Source organism: Trichoderma breve, chromosome 1 (assembly GCF_028502605.1).
Source record: "Trichoderma breve strain T069 chromosome 1, whole genome shotgun sequence".
NCBI classification, from domain to species: domain Eukaryota; kingdom Fungi; phylum Ascomycota; class Sordariomycetes; order Hypocreales; family Hypocreaceae; genus Trichoderma; species Trichoderma breve.
In genome coordinates this window covers 5,365,802-5,387,948 of record NC_079232.1, presented here as the reverse complement: position 1 = coordinate 5,387,948, position 22,147 = coordinate 5,365,802, and the positions used below count along the sequence as shown (strand labels likewise).

The window sequence follows — 22,147 nt, the reverse complement described above, 5'->3', positions numbered from 1 at the left end:
TTGAACAAAAGAGGCTCCGTACCCTGCTTCGATAATGTCATGGCAGAAGAAAAAAGAGGTTGTTGAACGTTGAAGAGAGGCCGGATCTTCATTTCTTAGCTTCTTCTTTCTTGTCTCCCTCGCTTCCACCCTGTACTGAAGCCTTATCCATCCCCAGCTTGGCCATCAAGTTGTCCATCATCTGCTCAAACTCCTTCTCATCCTCCGGACTAACCTCCCCACCGGGTCTCTGCAGCGCAGCTCTCGTCTTTGTACGCAACTCTTCCACAGAGCTCAAATCAAATGCCCATGACAGACCCCCTATGAGCATCACCGCAAAACTGGATACATTGAGCGTTGCCAGTCCTAAAGCGTGGACGCCCAGCACGGCACCCTCGGAATTGGCGCCCTCTTGAGGACCCACGGTGTTGGATGAGTAGAACCTGGGGAAAGAATCGCGCTGGCGACGGACCACCGAGCGGCGAGACACGCCTATTGAAGCCGCGGTAAAGGCAGCGCCGAGGAAGAAGAGACTGAATTGCTTGAGAGGGCGGTTCCATGACGCCGAGTATGCATTGATATCTGGCTGGCGACGAACTGACTGAGGTTGTGATGCCTCTTGGGGCGTGGCTTGTGCGGCTTGTGGCGGTCCCTGAGACATGGTGGGTGTTCTGGCCCCCCCGTAGAACATAACTGGCTTTCCTTTGTTTATCCCTCCGAGTGATTCAATTGTGTTCTGCTTGTAGTATTTTTCTCCTGTTGATGGCAGTTTGTAGTATGTCCATGAGATGGTGGTTGAGGTTAGTTTTGATAGAAGCAATTTTCGCATCTTAGTGCATATCCGTCGTCCGTATCACTGTAGGCGTCACCCGACTGATTCGGATAGCTGCACACTAACAACTCGACGAAACTTGCCTCAAACGAGTGCTCGACTTGGCATATCTTCAGTACTTACTGAACCAAATACCAGCTATTATTATATCTGCATTTTTTCTCATTAGTCACAAATTTGATTTCGAGTATGTATCTTAGGACCAAGATTTTGATTGTCGTAGCTTTGCGCTAATCGGCTGCTCCAGATTATCACAAGCCCAACCATACCCGTTCTTGGTATGAACCAGGCTTCATCATTGACCAGCCAGATACCACTACAGCACATCCTGCTTCAAAGTCCTCATCAAGATCTCACTCTATTTAAAATGGCCAAATCCAAATCATCCAAATCATCCGCACCAGCTCAAGCCGCACCTCCACCCCCACCATCATGGCCTGTCTTTAAACCACCCTTGCCTGTCGTCGAGCTGTATCCAGAGCTTCATCCGGCCACTTCCAATATCGTTCTTCTCTCTTCATTTTTCCCTCGCTCTCTCTGCCGCGATTACGTCGCATTTTTGAAAACCTTGCCTCTGCAGACGACCCCTTCACGGCCCAAGAAGGGAGAGGCAGTCCGCGTCAATGACAGATTCCAGATCGATGATCCGGCATTTGCACTCCGATTATGGGAGACCACTGGACTAAAGGAAATAATATTGGAGAATGAAACTATAAAAGACCTGTGGTACGTCAATTCATCCACTCAACAAACGATTTGAGCATTACTGACTCGCCCTGTTCAACCTCTGCAGGGGCGGCGAGCCCGTAGGTCTCAACCCAAACATTCGCATCTACCGCTACTCCAAGGGCCAATACTTTGACTGCCATTGTATGTGTCGCCCATATTTGCAAAGTTCGACTCCTCCAAAAATCAAGTCAACTGACCTGTCGCTTTGTTAGACGACGACTCCAACAATCTGATTCTTGACTCTGTCCCCGTCAAAACCACTTGGACGCTCCTTCTATACCTCACTTCCTCTGCCGAGGGTTGTATTGGTGGCGAGACGGTATTTTATCCTCATGATCGCAAGTCTACTGCAGAAGAAATCGCAGTATCGCTTGAGACGGGCATGCTGCTATTGCACAAGCACGGTGATGATTGTCTGCTGGTAAGTTGACCAAGAGCAATCCGCTTCTTTTCGCTTACTCCTCTTCGTCTATACCATTTTCCGATGCTAATAAGTAAAATACGGTAGCACGAGGGCCGGGAAGTTCAAGATGGAGAAAAATGGGTTTTGAGAACCGATTTATGTGTGCGTCGGGGATGAAACGATACGTCTGGGCACGGAGGAATATGAATTCACCAAATTGAGCATTGCGCACGGGATTGCTTGCATTTATATTGATTATCATGCGTATGAATAACAGACCGATAAAGCAATTCCATCCGATATTGAGGCCCTGAGATGCATCCACTACGATGCCTATCTTCTACCTCTTCCGAAATAAGCCTCAACTGGGCAGAAGAAGGATTAAACATCCCGATAGCGGGAATGGAGAAGAACAAGGTAACTACGTATCAACAACCCTAAAATTGGCCAAACCCCCCAAAGTCAGTCAAGGAGGCTGATACTGCCGCCGTATTTTCTTCAAATTGAGCCAATGTATCCTCATTACCATCGCTCATAGCACCATTCTGGGGCACTTGGCCAATGCTACCGTTATTGGCTTCAGGGCGGTTCTCCTGAGCCAATGGGGTAATAGGAGGCAAGGAGGCAGGCACCCGCTGATGAGCCGCGGCGAGAATGGATTTTTTGGGATTGCATTTACCATCAGACGCAATACGAATCATAACCCAGGGGAAAATCCAAGGGAAGCTGATGAACGGCATTGACTTGGGCTCGAGCCTCCGAGCTGGAACGACTACACCGCCCTCATTTGTTGGTCCACGGTGATGCTCAAACAGCGCAATCTTAATCTCCTCCTCTGTGACCTTGTACATGGCTGCCACAAATCTGTCAATTTTGGCCTCGTTGTGGCCGCCGGCTGCTTCATAGCACGCGTCGCGGAATCTCTGCTTTACTGCGTCAAACTCCTTTCCGAGCTCTTCCTGTCGCTTATAATCGCTGCCGATCGAGGGCTTTGACATGGCCCAAGAGGTGTATAATTCGAATTCGGTCGCCAAGTTGTACTGCAGCAAGATGCGCCGCACTGAAATATCATATTGAACCTTGATCTTCCTGGCGTCCTTGAGCATAGCGTTGTCTAGCTGGAACCTGTTTATGATTCGCTGATCAAAGGCGTTTTCCCAGTCCGGCCGAAATTGAATGGACTGCTTGATTACCCTGTTATAGATCTGTCCCAGGGCCTTTTCCGATTTGTAGCAGACCCTTTTCTCCATGAAATGTGGCCACTCCTGTGGATTATGCTGAGCTGGATTCCATTCCGCGGGCTCGCCAGTCTTTGGATAGTCGACAGCCTGTGAATGAAGCTCCGCCAAACGTAGACCTAATGTTAGACTGGTCAGTCTACAATCGTGAACAGCTGAGAGATTGAAATCGGTGCTGTCTCTACTTACAAATCTCCGACTTGGGCCCCTCGAAATCTGCGAGTCCCAAATGAGCCGTTGCAATGAGCGGGAGCACATCGTTCTGCATGTATTTGACAAAGAAATCTCGTAAATCGTCGGCATTCACGTCGCGGTCAAGTTTTTCAGGCGAGGGGCTGGAATAGTTCATGGCTGGGTGATTCCATTGGTCGGGAATCAGAGTGGGCTCCCAAATGATGAAAAAGTCATCTCCATCAAGATCTCCTCCAGAGAGCATGTTGGGGACTGGTCGATCTCCAGTTGAAGGGAAAACAACAATGTCTCTGAGATGGCGAAGCTCCGGTATGTCGACTGCCTCAACTACTCGGATATCGCCTGGGTGCAGCGATGGATTTCGCCCAACGACGCAAACTCCTTTGATTACAGTGGTCTTGTCGTAGACTTTTGAATCTGACACCTGCAAGAAGATTTGGGGGAGTTTGTTAACTTCTTTATCTGAGGTGCCTTCGGTCGAGTTTGAGTGGCCTCTCAAAGTACCTGTCTCATCAACACAGCCCAAGACAAAGGCGCTTTTTTCGATAGGAATTCTGGCTTTTTCCTTGAGCAACTTCAAAGACCATGACCTCCAGAGAGTTAGTAAGTTTGTTACAAACGGTTCTTGGACAGTGTCTGTCTTGAAGCCGGCCTGCAGAAGCTCTGCTAAGACTAGAGTAGATTGGTTCTCGTCAACACATTTTGTCAGTATATCCACTGCTACGTTGTTATCCTTGATTGCTTCCTCGTAGAGGCCAATCTGTTTCTCCAGGACGTCCAAGAAGGCCTGTGTGGTTACGCCGAGACACTCCAAAATGGTGATTGTCTGTCGATTGAGAGTAGCGGAAGAATACTTGGCGCATTTGATAATCTCTAGGCCCTTGACGTCGGCCCTGAACTTCTCTTGAGATTCACGAATGTAGACTTCTCCTTTCTTGGCCTGGGGCCAGACTACCAAAACGCCTTTGCATCCACCCATGCGAAATTGAAACGCCGATGGTTCGGTGAAGACATCCAAGGTCATTTCTTCGATGATCATCAGGGCCATGAATTCGGATATCATACCGACCCCGTCAGTGAAACAGTAACCATTCCTTTCAATGTCAGGAATACGTCGGACATCCGGGACAGGAAGGCCCCTCATCTCTCTTGTAGTAGAGAAACATTGGCCCAGCCTTGCAGCATGCTTGGCGACGATTCTGATGTGGCCGACTTCTCCCATCCACCGACGAATATCATCACATGAGATATGATCTGTCGGACAGAAAAAGTACGCCCCGCACTGTCTGAGTTGCGAACTGCCGAATGCCAGAAATTCGTAGCGACGATCACCGATTTGAATGCCTTGGTACAAGGTCCTGAATATCTTCTTCCATACGTCTTCTTTATTGCGAGAGCTCATGGCTATGCGGCCAAGTTCTGTCTCTTCAACAAACTGTACTCTTAAGAAGCGGTCCTGTATATGATTAAAGTAGCGGAGAACTCTGTTTGAAGTCTCGACGATGGGAGAGCTCAACAGGATGGTAGTTGGGGTGATGGCAGCTTTTCGTGCCAACACACAGTAGTGTGGGATTCTTGTATTCGGTACGTATGATGCGGCGGCTGACCATGTGAAGAGTTCTTTGGGATCATACATGACTTCGCCTTGGTCAAGGAGGAACTCAAGCCTGCGCTTGGCATCAAGGGGATCCAGTTTAGCCAGTTTCTGGAGGAATTCCAGTGAGATGGTGTGCTCATTGAGCACCCTACGGCCGACGCATACTTCGAGCTGATATCGGACATCAAAGTCAAGGTGGACGAACGGAAACTTTGAAGGCTGTAGAAGAGCCAGTGCATCTCCTTGATTGTTGTCCTGTGGGTGATCGAGAAAATCCCACATAGTAGTGGTGGAAGCGTTAACCTGAAAATTCTCACAGACCTGGATTCTGATATTGAGGTCCTCCAAGGCCAGTTTCATGTGCCCGAGAGCCCACCTCGTGGCGTCATTTGTGGTATTAAGAGTCATGCGAAAGGCAGTCCAACGACCAACTTCCAAGTATGCTGGGTCTGATTTGGTGTTGTTCAGGGATATTGGGTAATTCATCGGGACTGTATCATCCTCAGTAATGTCTGTTGCTCTTCTCCAGACATCTGGTGGGTTGCGAGTGAAAAGAGAATTTGGTGGTAAGTTATGAGTTTTCCAGAAATACTGGGGAGGGAGAGGGAACCGAAGAACAAGTGATTCTCGGTCATTTTCGTTGAAAACGTGGGAAACAGTCTTGATCAGACTCAAATCTGCCGAGAGTTTGAACTCTCGAGTCGTGAAGTCCGTCTCCGTTACTTTGATCCGGAGCGGGAAAAAAATGGTAAGGCGCTTCGACAACACGTCGACTTCGGCGTTGATGGCGTTGATGGTGTTGGTGCCACAGTGAGAAGTGACTGTCTTGTTGATGTTCATGGTCTCCGGGCCAGTCAGTGTGCCGAAATCCAACGACCAGAGGTTGGTCGTTATTCTGGTCGGGTACCCAGCGTTGGGATGGGCCCGACTTGCGAGCCACTTCCTTGGGCCCGCCATCTTGCTGCTTGAAGTGTTCGAAGTCAGCGAGAGCCGCGATGAAGGAGGGATATATATAGTTTCTGCCACACCGCTTTGGGCAAAAAATGCTCTTCCAAAGCGGTGTTGTTGTTGCAAAGAGAGGGAAAGGGGGCCCGAGGGGGAGTGGAAGAGGGCCGAGGGGAATGGGGCCAAAGAAGAGAGCTCACCTCGTCGTGTATGTTGATTTGGGGTGAAAGAGGGAGAAAACGGAAGAAGAGAAGAAGAGAGAGTCACCTTATATTAGGGAGGGGATTTACAGAGTTGGCAGTTGCAGACAGGTGGGAAGGCTTCTTGCAGCTGCGAAGGCGGAGAGGAGCGAATTAGGAGGCAGGAGAGGCTGCCACAGAGGAAAACTTGTCAGGTGCAGTATGGTAGGCTGCATAAGTGCAAGAGCTTGTTTATTAAACCAGATTGGCAATCTATTTTGATGCAGCAGTCTAGATGCCTCTTTATTTTGGCTGTTGGATAAGACTCTAGGTCTATCTCTGGCTACTGGATCTATATCCATCTACTAGGTCTATCTACATCTACCAGATTTATTCACCTCTACTAGATTTATTCACCTCTACTAGATCTACCTAGTACCTCTAGCTACTAGATGTAGATGTACTTTCACTACTGGATTTGTCTATATCTGAGATGGTCATTATATCGACTTCTAGTAGATCTACTACCTGAGTTTACTCATGTCTACCACTACATCAATTCATATTTGCCACGTCGATTCGAACCCACGGAATATACGCCCACGTTCAATGTCGACTATATTTATCGTTGATGTCTACTATCTACATCTACCAAGTATCTATATCTAGTACATCATGCCATATTCACAGCTAGCCATCGTGGCGGTCGTCTTTCCGCTCCCACGGCACGTCCATGATCTTTCCTGGATTCAGAATCCATCGCGGATCAAGCGACTTTTTGATAGTCGCCATGACTCCAACAGTCTCTGAGCCAACCTCCCACAGCAGACTCTCCTTCTTCCCCCATCCAACCCCATGCTCTCCCGTGCAGGTGCCCTCCATCTCAATGGCCAAGCGGACCATGTTTTTGACACAGGCCTCGACCTTGGCTCGCTCGCTTTCGTTTTCTTTGTTGTACATGATGCTCTCGTGGAAGTTTCCATCACCAATGTGGCCAAGGATACTGGCAAACAGACCTAGCTCGTCCATCTCCTTCTTGCTGATCTCGATGATGTCTGCCAGCCGGCTAAAAGGCACAGCTACATCAGTACTCCCTAAAGAAACAATGTTAGCAGCCATAGTAGTGATGAGGAATATCCAGCTCAAGAAATACTCACAAACATCCTCGCCTTCTTTTCTCAGCGCCAACATCGACCACAGAGACTCTTTTCTAGCGGACCAGAGCAGCTCTTGCTCCTGTTTGTCCTTTGCAAACTCAAAATCGCCACCCTTGTTGGCTTCTGTAATCTTTTCTACCAGCTTGATGTGCTCCTGGACGGCAGCTTTGGTGCCTGCAAACTTGAAGAAGAGCGTCGGCTTCTCGACCCAGACTCGGGGCGAGGTGAAACCGCTCAGATTGACGACTCGCATCTGCACTTCATCCATAATCTCGAGACACTGCACTGGGATGGCGGCTTGCATTACGCTCGCAGCTGCCGATGCGGCGTGGCGGATGCTGGGGAAGTTGACAACGGCTACAGACGTCTGCTCTGGGATAACGGCTAGTTTCAGGGTTGCTATGATGACAGGCGTTAATTACACAGAGAGATGAGTTTCTTGTCTAGAATTTGCTTACCCTCGGTGACAATGCCCAGCGTGCCCTCGGAGCCCACAAACAGGCTGTTGAGGTTGTATCCTGCAGACGACTTGCGCGGTCGCCGTCTCGTCTTGATGATTTGGCCATCAGACAAGACAACAGTCAAGTTGATGACCCAGTCCTTCATGGTGCCGTATCTCACTGCATTTGTTCCCGAGCAGTTGGTGCCAATCATGCCGCCAATCTTTGCGGTTGGGCCTAAGATTCGACGACAACGAAAGCCAGTCAGCGATTTGACTTCAACGTAAACAGCAGGGCCGGTATGGGTTACGACATACCGGGATCAACAGGGAAAAAGAGACCAGTGCCCTGCTTTTCGAGCTCAGTATTCAGATCTCGCCATCCGACGCTGGGCTGCACAACCACGTCCATGTCGTCCTTGTTGACCTGGATAATGTTGTTCATGTAGGCAAAGTCGATGCTAACGCCTCCATAAGGAGCCGAGAAGTTACCCTCGAGACTAGTACCTCCAGAGTAAGCAACGACAGGAACACGGTGGCGGTGACAGACTCGGACAATGGTGGCAACCTGCTCAGTGTTTCGAGGATATGCCACGGCTACAGGCAGTTCATCTGGGTTGACACTAGACCAGCTAGAGTAGCCATGGGCATGCAAATCGTCTGGGTCTGTAGATATAATGTCCTTTTCATTCCCAAGCTCCCAAACGATGTCTGATATGGCCTAGAAAAGGCGTTTCATACTCATTAGAGATATGTGTCTATCAACAGTGATCCAGTCGAATATGGCCGTTCAACAACTCACCTCCTTCATCTCAGTACGGTTGGCAAAGCCAATTTCCTCATCTTCATTAGCCACTTTCAGAAAGCCATCATGCTTTCGTTTCTCTGCTCCATTGTCATCACTGTCATTGTCTTCATCATCCTTGGCTTTCTTGTTCTTGCTCTTAGCCTTGATTTGGGGGCCGTTGTGGCTTTGACCAGAAACGAGGCTTGAGATTCCCCAACCACTCACAGCCGCTGCTGCAGCGACGGCCAAGAGAGTCCCGCTAGACCAGCCTTGCGATGCCCCCGGATCAGGAGTGGAATTTGATGCTGAAGTAGAGGATGAGGAAGAGGAAGAGGAAGAAGCAAGCAGTTTGGAGGAGACGCTATAGCCTCGGTAATGGAGAGCAGCTGTAGGGGGTACAAGTGCAGGTACACGGGCTTTGGAGGCGCCGCCGCTGGGCCTGGTGTACCGCAATAGGGCCCGTGCCTGTATCAGAGGTCGTGCAGGCATTTTGGATCAAAAGGGCTGGATGCAGCTGTGCAGCCTCTAGGGATGTAGCAGTAGCAGTAGCAGTAGCAGCAGCAGATTATGGCAATGAGATTTTAATCCAGCGGTAGCCATGCATGTACGAGTTCAGGCTGCGGATACTTGTCCGTACAACCCCGCCGTCAGTCCTACCATGCCAAGTATGTACCTTCTCGTACCATGGATCAATTTGCATTGCTCGAGTACCGGGTAATAGTGCATAAGAGCTAATGGGACGTTATGTTGATCCCCCGCCATCGGAGCCAAGTGCCGGGCGTCTTACTGTTCTTTCCAGCGATATTATTCTGCCTAATGGGCGTTGCGAGACATTTGGTCCCCGTGTCTTGGAGTTGATCCAGCAAGGCCGTCGTGAGGCGTCCTTGTCCGGGGGCTCTACTATTAACCTACTATACCAACCTAGGCAACTAACCAATAAATGCATCGAGATGGATAAAACATTTACCGTGTTACTCCCGAGCATAAGATACTGATGAGTGAGGATGCTAATGTACGTGGTAAACATCTAATGTAGGTGCTAATGCAAATGCCATCTCCGATAACTGGTTCGAGAGAGGGGGGGGCAGCAATGGGCAAATCGATTGCTTTGGAACGAGCAGCCCGGCGGCGGTCGTGTAGCACAGCATAACTTAGCCTGCCAAAGATAACCGAGATCTAGCCGTTACACCAAGTCGAGATGAAGAGACGCGGGCACTTTACGACAAGCCACGAGATCTTGGGCGTTAGAACATGGGAGGAAGTTGAAGTCAAGCCCGTTGTGAGGTGGCGTTTTCTAAACTCGGGCATACGTATAGCCGTTTGTCTTGGTGAACCATGGCCAAGAAAAGGCACAGCTACCAAGTTCCTTAGGGTGACTAGTAATTGCCTTGTAAGATAAAAGATATGGAAAGTATTGATACTCTGCCTCGCAATTGGCTTTTTATACGAGTGCAACTTTCGGTGTGCATTATTCGATCAATATCAGGTAGCCGGGATTGGCAGTTCGCCTTGGGCAGGAACAGGCAGGCACACACGCAGCCAAGCCAGCCAGCCTCAAGCGCTCTTGCCACCGGCATCTCTGGCCTAGCGGTCAGCTGCTAATCTAAACCTCGCTCTTACTCTAGGTAATCTATTGACACCTCGTGCATCAGTACATCTGAGATACCTGAGCAGAACTACATCGCGCTGCTATTTCCAGGCGCCAGATAAGGACCAATGCAAGTAATACCTGCGTAAAGAGCCAACATTGGTCCTTGTCCCCCAGTATCAGTCTTTCAGATTCTAGGGCTGTCCATGTCCATGTAAGGGAAGCAAAAACTGCCAGGTCATCACGCCTCCAGCCGAGACTCGGAGACCCGCCTTGCGTCCATCTCCATCCAGTACCCCGCCATCAGGTACCCCAGCGCATGAATTTATACGGCCGCTGATACCTGTTTGCGTTGTAGTGCTTGTGCGTGTTGGACTGGTGTTGGTGTTTCTGGCAGAGGCCACTGCAGTAAGCACCTTAGTACTGGTACTGTGCTATCCCAACTTGGATTAAAAAATGGAAGAAAAAAAGAAAAAAGAAAAAAGGCCCCCCAGCAGTTTTAGACACACTAGTAGGTTTTGTAGTGTTCTTTTCCTTTCTTTTTCTGCTGCTTGTCTCAGACAGATGAGACAGCACAACCTCAGCCGCAGCGGCAAGGAATATAATAGAATAGAGTAATCTAAACACGCCCCCCATTATCATGACGACGATGGCAATATTCAGCCCCAATATTAGTCTACTAAGGTATGTAAGGGGTACGGGCCTCCTTGCTTGCACTTACTAAATCGAGGATCCCCTCTCCCCGCCGTGGTTCCGCATCGCGCCATGCTACAGTATGGCAAATTCCAAATAAAATGCCATATTACGACAATCCGGTGTCCGCCGGTATATAAGGATAAGGCAGGGCCATGTCAGGTATCCAAAGAGGTAGGTACACAGGTACATGCACGTTCGGCCATATATCCATCCATCTATACACATACATATATATTGCCTGCCGAGAAGCATCTAGACCCGATTCTTCTTCCTCTCCATATACTCGTACACCCACCTACGTATACCGTACATACCCCAGCCTTGCTCTGACCGGGAACCAATATATAGGAAAAAAGAAAAAGAAAAGAAAGGCCGGTACGTTGCCCTCTCCCCCAGCCTCTTTCTCCCCGGTGCTCTCGATTTCTATTTCTCTCGCAAATCTGCCCCTCCTCCCCCATTTGTGCCATCACGCAATACTAACCTCGGCTTCTTTCATATTTTCTTAGCCTCTCAACCACTCCGAAACCACTTACATCTCCAAAAATCCCCAAATCAACAATCACAATGTCTGTCCTCGAGGTCGGCGATTCTTTCCCGGGCAACGTGTCCTTTGGCTACGTCCCCTTCACCCCCGAGACCAAGGACATCACCAGCTGCGGCATCCCCATCAAGTTTGATGCCAGCACCGGTAAGGCACACCTCGATGCTCGCCCAACTTCCCTACGTTTCTAAGCTGTATTCGTTTTTTTTTTATTCTCTAATATATTATTTAAATAGAATTCAAGAACAAGAAGGTCGTCATCGTCGCCGTCCCCGGCGCCTTCACACCCACATGCCAGGCCAACCACCTGCCCGGCTTCATCCAGAACATTGACGCCCTCAAGGCAAAGGGCGTTGAGCAGGTCGTCGTGATTGCTTCCAACGACCCCTTTGTCATGTCCGCCTGGGGCAAGGCCAACTACACCAAGGACGACTTCATCGTGAGTTTTTTTTTTTTTTTTTTTTTAACCCCCCGCTTCCTCTCTCTTCTTTTACATTCTTCCCTCTTCGTTTACCCCTCCTCCCCTCCCATAATAACCCGTCGCCGCTGGAGGGTCTGTGGGACAACATTAGCTAATCGGACGAAAAAAACACAAAGATCTTCGCTTCGGATTCCGAGCTTGCGTTCAGCAAGGCTATTGGCTGGACCATGGGCGACCGAACTGCCCGGTATGCCATCGCCGTCGACCACGGCAAGGTGATTTACGCCGCCAAGGAGACTGAGCGCGGCGTCGACGTCTCTGGAGCTGACGCTGTCCTGGCCAAGCTGTAAAAAAAAAAAAAAAGGGACTTTCTTTTTCTCTCGGCTTTTCTGGCTGTAGATCTTTCACACAAAGGGAAATAAAAAGGCACTTCGGTGTTTTGTTTTGGGATTAAGGCATAAATGCTAGATAGTGCCACAGAATAAATGATAATTCACACACGGACTGCTTCGGAATCGCTTCGGCATTCATGAATGAATCTTGTAAGATGTAGTGTTGAATTGAAAAAGCAAGGATGACATAGAGTAGGGTGAAATAAAAAGAAGATCGTCAAAGATCAGCCGGCATCACAATGGAAAATGTGGAAATACAATTCACATAGTTGAGCCTTCAAAAGGCTCAAGACTCGGCACGGCATTGATTTGACGGTTTTTGTTTTCGCAGCAACAGTTCCCATTTATGTAAACCATTGCACCGGTATGTCATTTGCTCAACTACCAATGCACCCTATGGCATTCCATGCACACCCGATATTGTAGAAGAACCGGCCGGAAAGAGACAAGAACCACAGACTCCATACTTTGTTTCATTTTGCTCATCCGCTGCGCTGCACTGCACACAACATCTTTCTCCCCTGCTCCCCTAATCCCGTCTATTCATATTTTAGCGGGTTCGGGCGGCGACCTTGACCTGAGCGCCCTTTGCGCCCTGCTTGCTGACATTTCCCTTGGCCTGGCCCTTGGAGGCGTTGGCGGCGTTCTTGGCCTTCTCAGCCTTCTTGACGGCCTGAGCAGCAGCCTTCTTCTCCTTGTCCTGTCGGATGGCCTCGGCGCGAGCGGCAGATCGGGCCTCGGGGCGCATAGATCGGCGCTCCTTGATAACATCGAGGGAAGCACCAACGATGGCACGCTGGGACTTGACGGCACGGCGAGTGCGCTTCTTGGCAACCTCCTGCACAGGGTGTCAGCGATTTTATTGTCTTTTACCAGCTCCTTTCCAACCGCGATGATATCTAGAGATTGAGGTGGGAAAAGATGTAGATGTAGATGTAGACATGGACAAGCCAATGCCAACACATTCCCTTCCTTTTCCTCTATTCCCTTCTATCGATCATCGCGGCGGGGAGGGGATTCGTCCTCCATCATTCGTCGTTGCGTACCTCAGAGATACCCTTGCGGTGCTGTCGTCGGTACAGAACCGTCCAGGCAATGCGACGGGGGTTCTTTCGCTGCAGGAACAGTGACTCCGACTTGCCGTTGACGAATCGGAACACCTTGCTGTCGCCACGGACATAGATCTTACCCTGTGAGAGAGAAAGTGCAGTTAGCATCCATATCGTCGACAGTGACGTTTGCTTCTGAATCCTCCAAATGCCAGCAAGACGTTTCGCCTGCTGTTTGACGACCCAATTCACGCCCAACATCCTGTCGATTCCTCCCTATAGCCCCTCGTGCTTCCCGATCCCCATGCCCTCTCCCATCTCTTTCTGTCGTCGTCGTCCCTCGAAACCCGTCCCATGACGTCGCATAATCCCGAAGTCAAAAACCAAAGGGAAAGCATGAGAATAGCAGCGTACCTTTCCAGGGTAGATCCTCTGGCCGGAGAAGCTGTCTTCGTAGGTACGCATCTTGCCGCGTTGTGTGGGTTATTGGCGACAAGGTGTATTTGGATGGGGGACCCGTGAGTTTGGCGTTGACAAAAAGATGAGCAGCCCGTTCCGTGGATAGGTTCAATTTCACGAATTGGTCGCTGTGTGGTCAAAATGACTAAGCCGGGCCTAGGGCAGGCGTTTGTGCGCGCCAAAATCTCGGCAGTGGGCTAAGTGGGCTGCGCACGTGATTTTCCACCTGTTGGTCGAATTGGGTTTTTGGTGGGGGAGTTTTCGGCTTTGGGAGAGACGGCAGCGAATTGCCTGTTTCGGCGGGCTGGATTTGCTCTCAGTTGAAAGTTTCCAACTTAGACGGAACTTATTCACAGCATACCTACTACCTAGCATTTGGTATTAGTTCCACAGTCATGATTTTATAGTCATCTTCATCATCAGTGGGCACAAAGGGTCAATATAAATGACGTCTCGAGCGAATCTCATCGCCCGCACCGTCATAAGCCAGTTCGAGAAGCTCCCCTCCAAAAGGAAGCCTTGCGTTCGCGACAATGGCCTCCACGAATGGGTGCCCCTGAGCGGCATCGTTGCTGAAAAGGATGGAATTTTGACTTGCCTAGCATTAGCGTAAGCTAAAACTCAAACCTCTTATAAGATGTACGCTTGTTGTTGTCAGATGCGTTTTCTAAATCGGCGAAAGCACAGGACAGGCATGAAGTGTCTTCCGGCATCGAAATTGGGCGACGCAAAGGGAGTGGCTATTCATGACTGGCATGCCGAGGTTTTGGCAATTCGAACGCTCAACCGGTATCTGTTAGATGAGTGCCAGGGCCTCATTGATGGCAGTCATCGTGATGACTCTCAAGCTATTCTCCAGCAGAGCGACTCTTTGGATATCAAAGCGGAAAGTGATCGATACACAAGACCTTTTGGAGTAAAGCATGGCGTTAAACTCCACATGTACTGCTCTGAAGCACCATGTAAGTCTAATTCCATTCATAAATCAACTTTAAAAAGTCATGTTGCTCATTGTGGTCCGCCGAATCTAGGTGGAGATGCCAGCATGGAACTCATCATGGCCGCTCAAGAAGATGCATCGCCATGGGAGCTCCCCACTCCCACTCCCACTCCAGCCAGTACGGAATCTACCACCTTATCAGAGTCTGAATCAGCTCTTCCAGGACGTGCTTACTTCTCTCAACTGGGAATCGTTCGCCGCAAGCCTGCCCGCGGGGACGCTCCGCCGACACTGTCAAAGTCCTGCTCAGACAAGATAGCTCTGAAGCAGTGTACTTCGCTCCTCTCATCTTTGGCATCATTGTTTGTTAATCCTGCCAACGCTTACATCGATACACTTGTTCTCCCAGAGTCACAATTCTCTGCAGCGGCCTGTGAGCGAGCCTTTTCCGCCGCGGGTAGAATGAAGCCCGTGGCTGGCAAGCAGTGGGCAGAGGGATACGCATTTAGACCATTCAATGTCGAAGCCACGAGTGTAGAGTTTGAGTTTTCGAAAAGAGCGGTCCAGGCCCGCTCCAAGGTCATCTCGGCAAGCAACCTTGCTGCTACGTGGTCAGCCTCAGGCTTTGAGGAGACGATTCTCGGGGGCGTGCTTCAGGGGAGGAAGCAGTTTGACATTAGAGGTGCCAGCAAGACTTCAAGGAGACAGATGTGGATCAAGTCAAGAGAGCTTTCTGATCAGCTCTCTGCTTCTAATGCCGGACGGCATGGGGGGCTTCGGGAGCATTTCGCATCTGCCGGCAGCTACCAGGACATCAAAGACGGGCCATTGCTGGCCGAGCGGAGGCAGGTCAAAACTCAAGTTCGGCAACTTGCTCTCAAGGGCTGGATTCAGAACGAAGGAGACTCGGGATTTGGGATATAGGCTCTAGAGGTTGCGGACGGAAAGCTTTCATCTCTTGGGCAACAATGCAGACAACGTTTGTTTTACATCATTTGAGATTTGGTCAATTTTTTTTTCTTCTGTTCCCAGGCAATTCGCGTCTTTGTACAAACCCGCCTCCTTCATCTTGTTGCGTCCCGTCACCACAATTGACGTTCCCGCATTGCTTTTTCCCACGCCAGGCAAATCCTCAAATATGCACATACCGGCTGGGTGTAAGCGTTACCCGTAATCGTAAAAAAGAAAAAAAAAAGCATCATTGGCAACTTGCAGAATTTCTGCCGAAGGGGGAAGAGAGTGTCCATTATTATCCTCTCCATCCCGACGCAGTCTCTCGGCTCGTGAAAAACCAATTTTGTCGTCCCGCCGCTCGGAAAGCGTAACGACAACTAAAAAAAATCCCAGACATGCCCCGCCAAAGAAATTCCTTTCAGCTCCTTTTGTAGGTATCCGTTTACAAAATACATGCCTTTGATTTTTTTTTTCAGATTCAATTAAGAATCTTACTCGACCTTGCTCTCGAAGTTCTCGCCCTCGACCAGGTCGGGGATCTCGTCGTCATCCTCGCCCTTCTCAGCCTTCTGCATGTTCTGGTAGCTCTCGGCGAGCTTGCGGAGAGAGGCCAGGGAGTCGGGGCCGAGCTGGTTCAGGATGCCGGGGACAAGCTCAGTGAGCTCCTTGTCCTCACCGTTGCCGTAGATGGCGAAGGTGTTGGACTGGACGGCGGCGTGGACTGTGAAAATGATTCATGTTAGTATCTCCTTATGCGATGCTTCATTTGTGATTTTGTGCTTCAGCCGAGGCTGTTGTTGGATCGTGGGCAAGGTAGGTAGGTAAGCATACCCTTGGGAGCGGCGAAGTGGATGACGTTGCCGTCAGACTTGAACATGTTGACCTCCTCGATGGCCTGGATGGGCTGGGTGTTGAGCTTCTTCAGGTTGGCCTGGAGCTTCTTGTCATCGTTGTTGGAACGAGCAGGCGCACGCTTGACCGGTCTTCGGGGGGTTCCCTTTCCACTGTATAGCACAAATCGTCAGTTGACCTTGATTTCGAAAGCTTTTCGGGCGAAGGGGGGGGGTTGTCGGATTGTAGGAATATTTTTCGTGCAAAAAAGGTGGGATGTTTTTGTGATGGCGACACAACGTACCCTACGGAGAAGAAGTGTTAGATGACAAATTCAACATGATCGCAACAGCAGATGAGTCCGCCATCAACCGCAAAAATATCATGGTCAGCAATAGACGTACCAATTCGGCCGGCCTGGCCAAGCTTCTTGAGGCGCTCCTGGACGTCGGACATGATGTGTGTGTGTGCGAAGGGCGACTAGGGGTGGGAAATGCGGGGGGGTTGAAGTTCGAGAGCTAGAATTCGCCTGGATATCAGTCTGGATTGCTTCGTCGCACGCTTTGTTTAAACATAGAGATGAAAAAAGCGCTTCTTCTCTTGCGAATAGGAAAATGGAGCCGTGTGCAACGTACCGAGGATTTCGAGGGTTATGGCGTCAAAAGGAACTGTATTTTCTCGTCGCCGTCGGCTTTCGTCTATTATGAGCGATGATTCAAACTGCAAGAGTAGGTTTTGTGCGTGCCAAGACTTTTTTCGCACGGCGGATTTTCTATTTCGCCGAGCGGCTTGTCGCATGATGCCCTCATTCTGCGTGCAGCATGCATCAGCGCTGCTACTGTAATCAGTCCCCGCCAGCCCTAGTATAAGTGAGAGTTAGGATTGCAGCCGCGTATGAGGGTGTTGCGTCTAGGCTCTGTTATATAACGAGGAATACAAAGCATTTATTCGAATTTTAGACTTAGATTTTACAATGACTCTTTGTTGTCTACACAAGCGGGTTGGGATATAGGGATTTTGCTGTATTTTATGGAGCCGAGGCCTAACAACCTACCGGTACTATCGCCGGCTGCTATGGAGCTGATATATAAGCAGAACTTGGGCGGCTCCCAATAGGTGCACGAGGCCAACTTGAACAACATGTTTACATGTACCTCGCCGAGGTGACGAGTGAACTACATGTATGCTTCTTGCAAGTAAAACATGTTCCTTGCAAGTATAACAACATTCGAGTAAGTATTAATCATCGCTGGTTCTTCTTTAGAAACATTGACCCACTTGATGTAAACTGATTTCAGTTTTACACCATTCCGAATAGTGCATAATGTGACTCTCACATAGGAAGTTGATCAAAAGATTGGGTATATTCAGATACAACACATCATATAGACATGCCACAGCAATTATCTCGATAAAAGGAGAGCGTTTCATCATCTCATAACATAAATTTTCCCCATTTCATACAACAATAAACATCCCCCTCATTGCATACATCCGGCAAACACCCCCTTCCCCCTTACCACTTCGTCGGTCCAATACCAGGGCCCGACGTTGGCGCAACCCGCAGAATGGCAGCGCCATTGGCATCCAGGTTGTTGTTGATGACGGTGTTTCCCCACCAGTCAGGGAAGCTGGCGTTGCCAAGACCCAGGCCAAGACCGATGATGACAGTGCAGATAGCAGTACCAATATCCAGAGCACCGGACAAGACGTAGTTGTATTGAGCTGTAAAAGCAAACATGGTTAGCGGAACTGGTTGGAACAAACAGGCGTTTATATAGAAAAGACTTACTCCACCAGCCGAGCCAGCGTCGTCGGATGTACCAGTTGAAGATAAGACCGACAATGCACCACTGGGCAAGGTACCAGGTAGTTGCGGGCGGGATCATTCCAGCAGCTCCAAAGAGGGCAGGGAAGACAACGTAGCGGGCCATAGAGCGAGGGTAGCGGCGGGCAATGATCCACTGGATAAGGGGGCAAGCGAAGCCAATCAACCAGAACCAGTTAATCCAAGAGTACCTATAAGTAAAGAGGTTAGTAAAAACAAGCCAGTCTTGACGACCATAATAAAGAACAAGACTCACAATTGACCGGCACCAAAGACCAGCTTGGGGCCAATAACACCCCAGATAACACTGGCATTGTAGAATGTGCGAGCGTTGGGGCAAGTAAGACCCTGGGCCTGCTCAGGAGTGCAAATACCCTCGATGTTACCACGAAGGAAGTTGTAAGCAGCAATCTGCACAATGGAAAGCCAGATGACAGCAAATGCCTGAGCGCCAAACATGCTGCGGGGAGGAATCTTCATGTAGTGACCGACTTTCATGTCAGACACATATGTGAGACCGTTGTAAGTCATCATGTAACCCCAAGACTTGAACAGCATCATGGCAACGGGGCGGCCGGGAAGCATGTAACCGAAAATCATCTCGGTAATGATGTTCAGACCAGTCTGCTGGTTGGTGATGGCCTGAACCATGCCGACGGGAATGAAGAAGAAGAGACCAATGAGGATACAGATAATGAAAGCCCAAGCGGGAAGATGCGTTGGCCAGGCCAACGATGCAGCCATCCCGAGTCCAAAAGAAACGAGAAAGATACTTAGGAACCACCATTCTGGTGCTTCCTTATACTTCCGCATGAGCTTCATGTGAATATCCGGTTCCTCGGAACGAGAGTCGATAGATCGGCGCCAGACGTCGGGGCCGTAAAAGAGGACAATGTGGGTAATTGTCGAGATAAGACCAGCAAATCCCATGCCGTACGACAGAGAGAAGGCGGGTCCCAACAGGATAGGAGAGTACTCCCTGTAGGCGGTCAGGTTGACAGTAAAGTCAGGGTTGAGGATACGGCTCGTGTTGTAAGGCTGAGCGTAGTGGTCGAAGTTCTGGTTAGCGCTAAGGGGAAGGTAGCGGTAGAACTCGGGACCAGCATAAGCAAGGCCAATGATTCCGAGAAGCATGACGAAGATGCCGGCGGAAACGTTGGCAATGGCAAAGGCCGGGGTCTGGAGAGGAGAGAGCAGGAAACCAGAGATGATGGACCAGTCGAAAGAGATGGGTAGGAGGCCCAATCCAGTGTTTCCACCAAAGATCTGGTTAACAACAATGTTGTTAGGGGCGATCCAGCAGGGGAACATGAACAGCTGGAGGAACTGGGCAATAACTTGAGGAACCCACTCCCAGCAAAAGGTACCAGCCGCGACGATGAGGAAGAAGCTGTATCGGCCAATCTTCCAACCGTTGGTCATGGCCGGGTCGGCGGGCGAGTGGTCGTGCAGCGAGTACATGACAGTGGTGGTGATGAGCACAGCGGGCCAGACCATAGATGAAGGCCAGACGAGGTATCGTCGAGCAACACCAGCAACACCGAAACCCATGGCTTGAGTGGAGAGGATGAGAAGAATCTGGAAGCCCCAGCCGAGGTGCTGCTGGTAGAAGATCTCCTGAGCCAGCAAAATGTCGATAGCGTAGGAAGCAGCAGTTCCGGCAGCCGTCATCATGGTGATGATGGTGTGCTCCTTGACGTTGAAGGGACCAGGGTTGAGCTCGAAGGTGTGTCCGAAGAGAGTGAATGTCCAGTTGGGCATAACACGGGCCCAGAAGCAACCGATGCTGCAGTACAACATTAGTTCAGTTCCTTACACTTCCAACCATGTTCGGAACAGCAACTCACGGGTAAGAAACCAACTGCACGACAGTAGAGGTAATGGTGATGGGAGCACGGCGAAGTGTGAGCAAGATGTTGCAGGCGGCAACGATAGTGCACATGACAGCACCAATGACCCAGGCACGGATAGTGTCAACAGGGACCTCAGTATCCGTAGGCGGTACCTAAATTCAATCAATGTTAGACAACAGCAGGACTGAATTATTCAAAGAAGGCGATGCTATCTTACCGAAGCGCGGACTTCGGGGTAAGGAGAGTCCTCCTGAATCAAAGACTCATCGATGGCCGCCTCCTTCTCGGCATTGCCCGAAGCCAAAGCCTCGTCAATGTTGTCGAGCTTGTCAATGTCGAGGAAGGGATCCCATCGATGCTGCTTCCTGAAGTTTCGGAGCTCAGACTCGACATTCTCAGCTCCAGGGAGGACGTCGACGCCCGAGGACACGGCCTCGGTCTCGACGCGGGCGTCGCTCTTGCCAAATCGAAAGCCCATCTTGGACGGTATCCGTGCTGCCACTTCAGTCAAGAGTGGTAAAGATTACGCAACCGAGTGCGAGAGAATAGCAGATAGGCTTATCTGAAGAAGAAGAAGGAAAAGAAGAGAGGCCTTGGATAACGAGGGGGAGACCCGGCATGTTTATAGCACTCTGGCCATGATCGCCTCCCAGGACTGCACAGCACCTGCAGCTCTGCAACATGGCAACGCCACTGTCCGTGTGCGTGCTGGGATGGTGCTATCTGGTTGCGGGGGGGCGGTTGGTCGGTTGAGCCGATTCGCATTAGCACGGGCCAGGCTTGTGATACTGTCTGCGTCCCCTTGCCAGCTTGGTATAGCAGTTGCATCTTCCTACTTTGTCCTCGCACTCTCACCAATTTTCCCCGATCTGCAGCCCGTCATCAAGAGGTGGTCTCTGCTCTCTGGACTCTGCAGGGACCCTTTGCAACGAAGATGCGCCTGACAAGATGGTGGCGGCCTATCTCTTGGACTAGGGCCACGGGTGCTAGTCTGGCCTTGGCCTAGAATGCCATGATAAAGTCTGGAGAATTGGGGCGGCAAGTCTTGGCTAAGCAAGGGTAGGCACAAGATTGCTGGGAATCCCCCTGGCCAGAAACCAGGGCCTCTCTGTCTTGTCTGAAGGGATACAAGCAAACAAGGTGCTAGCAGCACACAACCCGCTTGACTCGGATGGGTTTTAGTGCCGGGTTAGCCCTTGGCCCAGCCAGACAAGTGGTGAGCAGACCAGCAGAAGCCACTCAATGCCAAGACGTGCTCTCTCCAAAAGGTCCCTTTGCTTCTGCTCTTGAGCCCATGTGGCGATTGTCCCCTCCCTTAGAGCAGAAATCTCCCGAGCTCTGTGATAGGCCTTCGACCTGGACAATGTGTGCCCACCTGCCTGATGCGGTCCTACTCTCCCGAGGACGGAAAAACGCCCACAAACACTCCTGGTGCCGCGCCATGCGACCGGGGGTTTTGCATACCAATTGCACCGCATGGTATGGTATGGTATGGGTGTCCGTCGCTCTTGGTTGGTGGCCATTCGCCGATCCAAGTCCAGCTGCTTTGCCAAAAGGCCCCCCATAGGCCCCCAAAGGCCCTTTTGATTGAGAGACGCAGCGCCGTTGCGCGCTACCTGCCCAAGTATGCCTCACCTTTGGTACCTTTGGTTCTTTTGGTTCCTCGGCTAGTGGATAGGCTCATCTTCCCTAGTGGCGAGCGGCGGTTTTCCAGACTCCATGCTAGTCGTCTGTATGTATTACACGACCACCCCAGCTGATCGGGAATCCCCGTGTGAGGCGGACCTCAAGACCAAACATGGTAAAGCAGAATGATAAAGACAAAAGTGAGAAGACGAAGGAGAAAAGGGTCTCATGTTAGCCTCTGAAATGGTGGTTTCCGTAAACAACGGCCTGAGTGGCAATTTTACCCCAGAACCGGGCCCAACGATCTGGGAATGGGTGGTCGAGTCTGGCCAGGTCGTCCTCGTATGCGTATGTACATCCGGCGCCTTATCATCGTATCCATGAGGCAATCCTCCCAAGTGAGCACAGAATCCATCACCTGCAGCAAGACCTCGTTTGTGCAACCACAGCTGGGTAGTTCTTGTAGGCAAGTCTCCATACCACCTCTACAGA

General features: G+C 50.3%; 9 protein-coding genes across 9 annotated transcripts; 3 read left to right on the top strand and 6 right to left on the bottom strand.

The window, feature by feature from the left end:
* Positions 1-88: 88 nt before the first annotated feature.
* Positions 89-640, bottom strand: T069G_01593 (uncharacterized protein; the record flags this gene model as incomplete). The annotated part of the gene is made up of 1 exon (XM_056168803.1): positions 89-640. One exon carries the CDS (start codon positions 638-640, stop codon positions 89-91), a length of 552 nt encoding a protein of 183 aa, XP_056034119.1.
* A 538-nt stretch (positions 641-1,178) lies between these two features.
* Positions 1,179-2,120, top strand: T069G_01592 (2OG-Fe(II) oxygenase superfamily domain-containing protein; the record flags this gene model as incomplete). The annotated part of the gene is made up of 4 exons (XM_056168802.1): positions 1,179-1,537; positions 1,605-1,681; positions 1,753-1,961; positions 2,049-2,120. The coding sequence occupies 4 exons, from the start codon at positions 1,179-1,181 to the stop codon at positions 2,118-2,120; spliced, it is 717 nt and encodes a 238-aa protein (XP_056034118.1).
* Positions 2,121-2,380: 260 nt separating this feature from the next.
* Positions 2,381-5,927, bottom strand: T069G_01591 (RNA dependent RNA polymerase domain-containing protein; the record flags this gene model as incomplete). The annotated part of the gene is made up of 5 exons (XM_056168801.1): positions 2,381-3,300; positions 3,371-3,797; positions 3,878-3,938; positions 3,994-5,225; positions 5,292-5,927. 5 exons carry the CDS (start codon positions 5,925-5,927, stop codon positions 2,381-2,383), a joined length of 3,276 nt encoding a protein of 1,091 aa, XP_056034117.1.
* An 857-nt stretch (positions 5,928-6,784) lies between these two features.
* T069G_01590 (FAD binding domain-containing protein) lies at positions 6,785-8,966 on the bottom strand (the record flags this gene model as incomplete). Its single annotated transcript, XM_056168800.1, has 5 exons — positions 6,785-7,188; positions 7,252-7,650; positions 7,710-7,928; positions 8,009-8,411; positions 8,493-8,966. 5 exons carry the CDS (start codon positions 8,964-8,966, stop codon positions 6,785-6,787), a joined length of 1,899 nt encoding a protein of 632 aa, XP_056034116.1.
* A 2,359-nt stretch (positions 8,967-11,325) lies between these two features.
* On the top strand, positions 11,326-12,073 carry T069G_01589 (redoxin domain-containing protein; the record flags this gene model as incomplete). Its single annotated transcript, XM_056168799.1, has 3 exons — positions 11,326-11,449; positions 11,539-11,741; positions 11,900-12,073. The coding sequence occupies 3 exons, from the start codon at positions 11,326-11,328 to the stop codon at positions 12,071-12,073; spliced, it is 501 nt and encodes a 166-aa protein (XP_056034115.1).
* A 592-nt stretch (positions 12,074-12,665) lies between these two features.
* On the bottom strand, positions 12,666-13,629 carry T069G_01588 (ribosomal protein l24e domain-containing protein; the record flags this gene model as incomplete). Its single annotated transcript, XM_056168798.1, has 3 exons — positions 12,666-12,953; positions 13,162-13,305; positions 13,579-13,629. 3 exons carry the CDS (start codon positions 13,627-13,629, stop codon positions 12,666-12,668), a joined length of 483 nt encoding a protein of 160 aa, XP_056034114.1.
* Positions 13,630-14,068: 439 nt separating this feature from the next.
* Positions 14,069-15,487, top strand: T069G_01587 (adenosine-deaminase (editase) domain-containing protein; the record flags this gene model as incomplete). The annotated part of the gene is made up of 3 exons (XM_056168797.1): positions 14,069-14,232; positions 14,311-14,585; positions 14,655-15,487. The coding sequence occupies 3 exons, from the start codon at positions 14,069-14,071 to the stop codon at positions 15,485-15,487; spliced, it is 1,272 nt and encodes a 423-aa protein (XP_056034113.1).
* A 521-nt stretch (positions 15,488-16,008) lies between these two features.
* On the bottom strand, positions 16,009-16,804 carry T069G_01586 (NAC domain-containing protein; the record flags this gene model as incomplete). The annotated part of the gene is made up of 3 exons (XM_056168796.1): positions 16,009-16,238; positions 16,349-16,521; positions 16,749-16,804. 3 exons carry the CDS (start codon positions 16,802-16,804, stop codon positions 16,009-16,011), a joined length of 459 nt encoding a protein of 152 aa, XP_056034112.1.
* A 1,060-nt stretch (positions 16,805-17,864) lies between these two features.
* T069G_01585 (OPT oligopeptide transporter protein domain-containing protein) lies at positions 17,865-20,507 on the bottom strand (the record flags this gene model as incomplete). Its single annotated transcript, XM_056168795.1, has 5 exons — positions 17,865-18,073; positions 18,141-18,367; positions 18,433-19,962; positions 20,024-20,181; positions 20,247-20,507. 5 exons carry the CDS (start codon positions 20,505-20,507, stop codon positions 17,865-17,867), a joined length of 2,385 nt encoding a protein of 794 aa, XP_056034111.1.
* Positions 20,508-22,147: the final 1,640 nt, after the last annotated feature.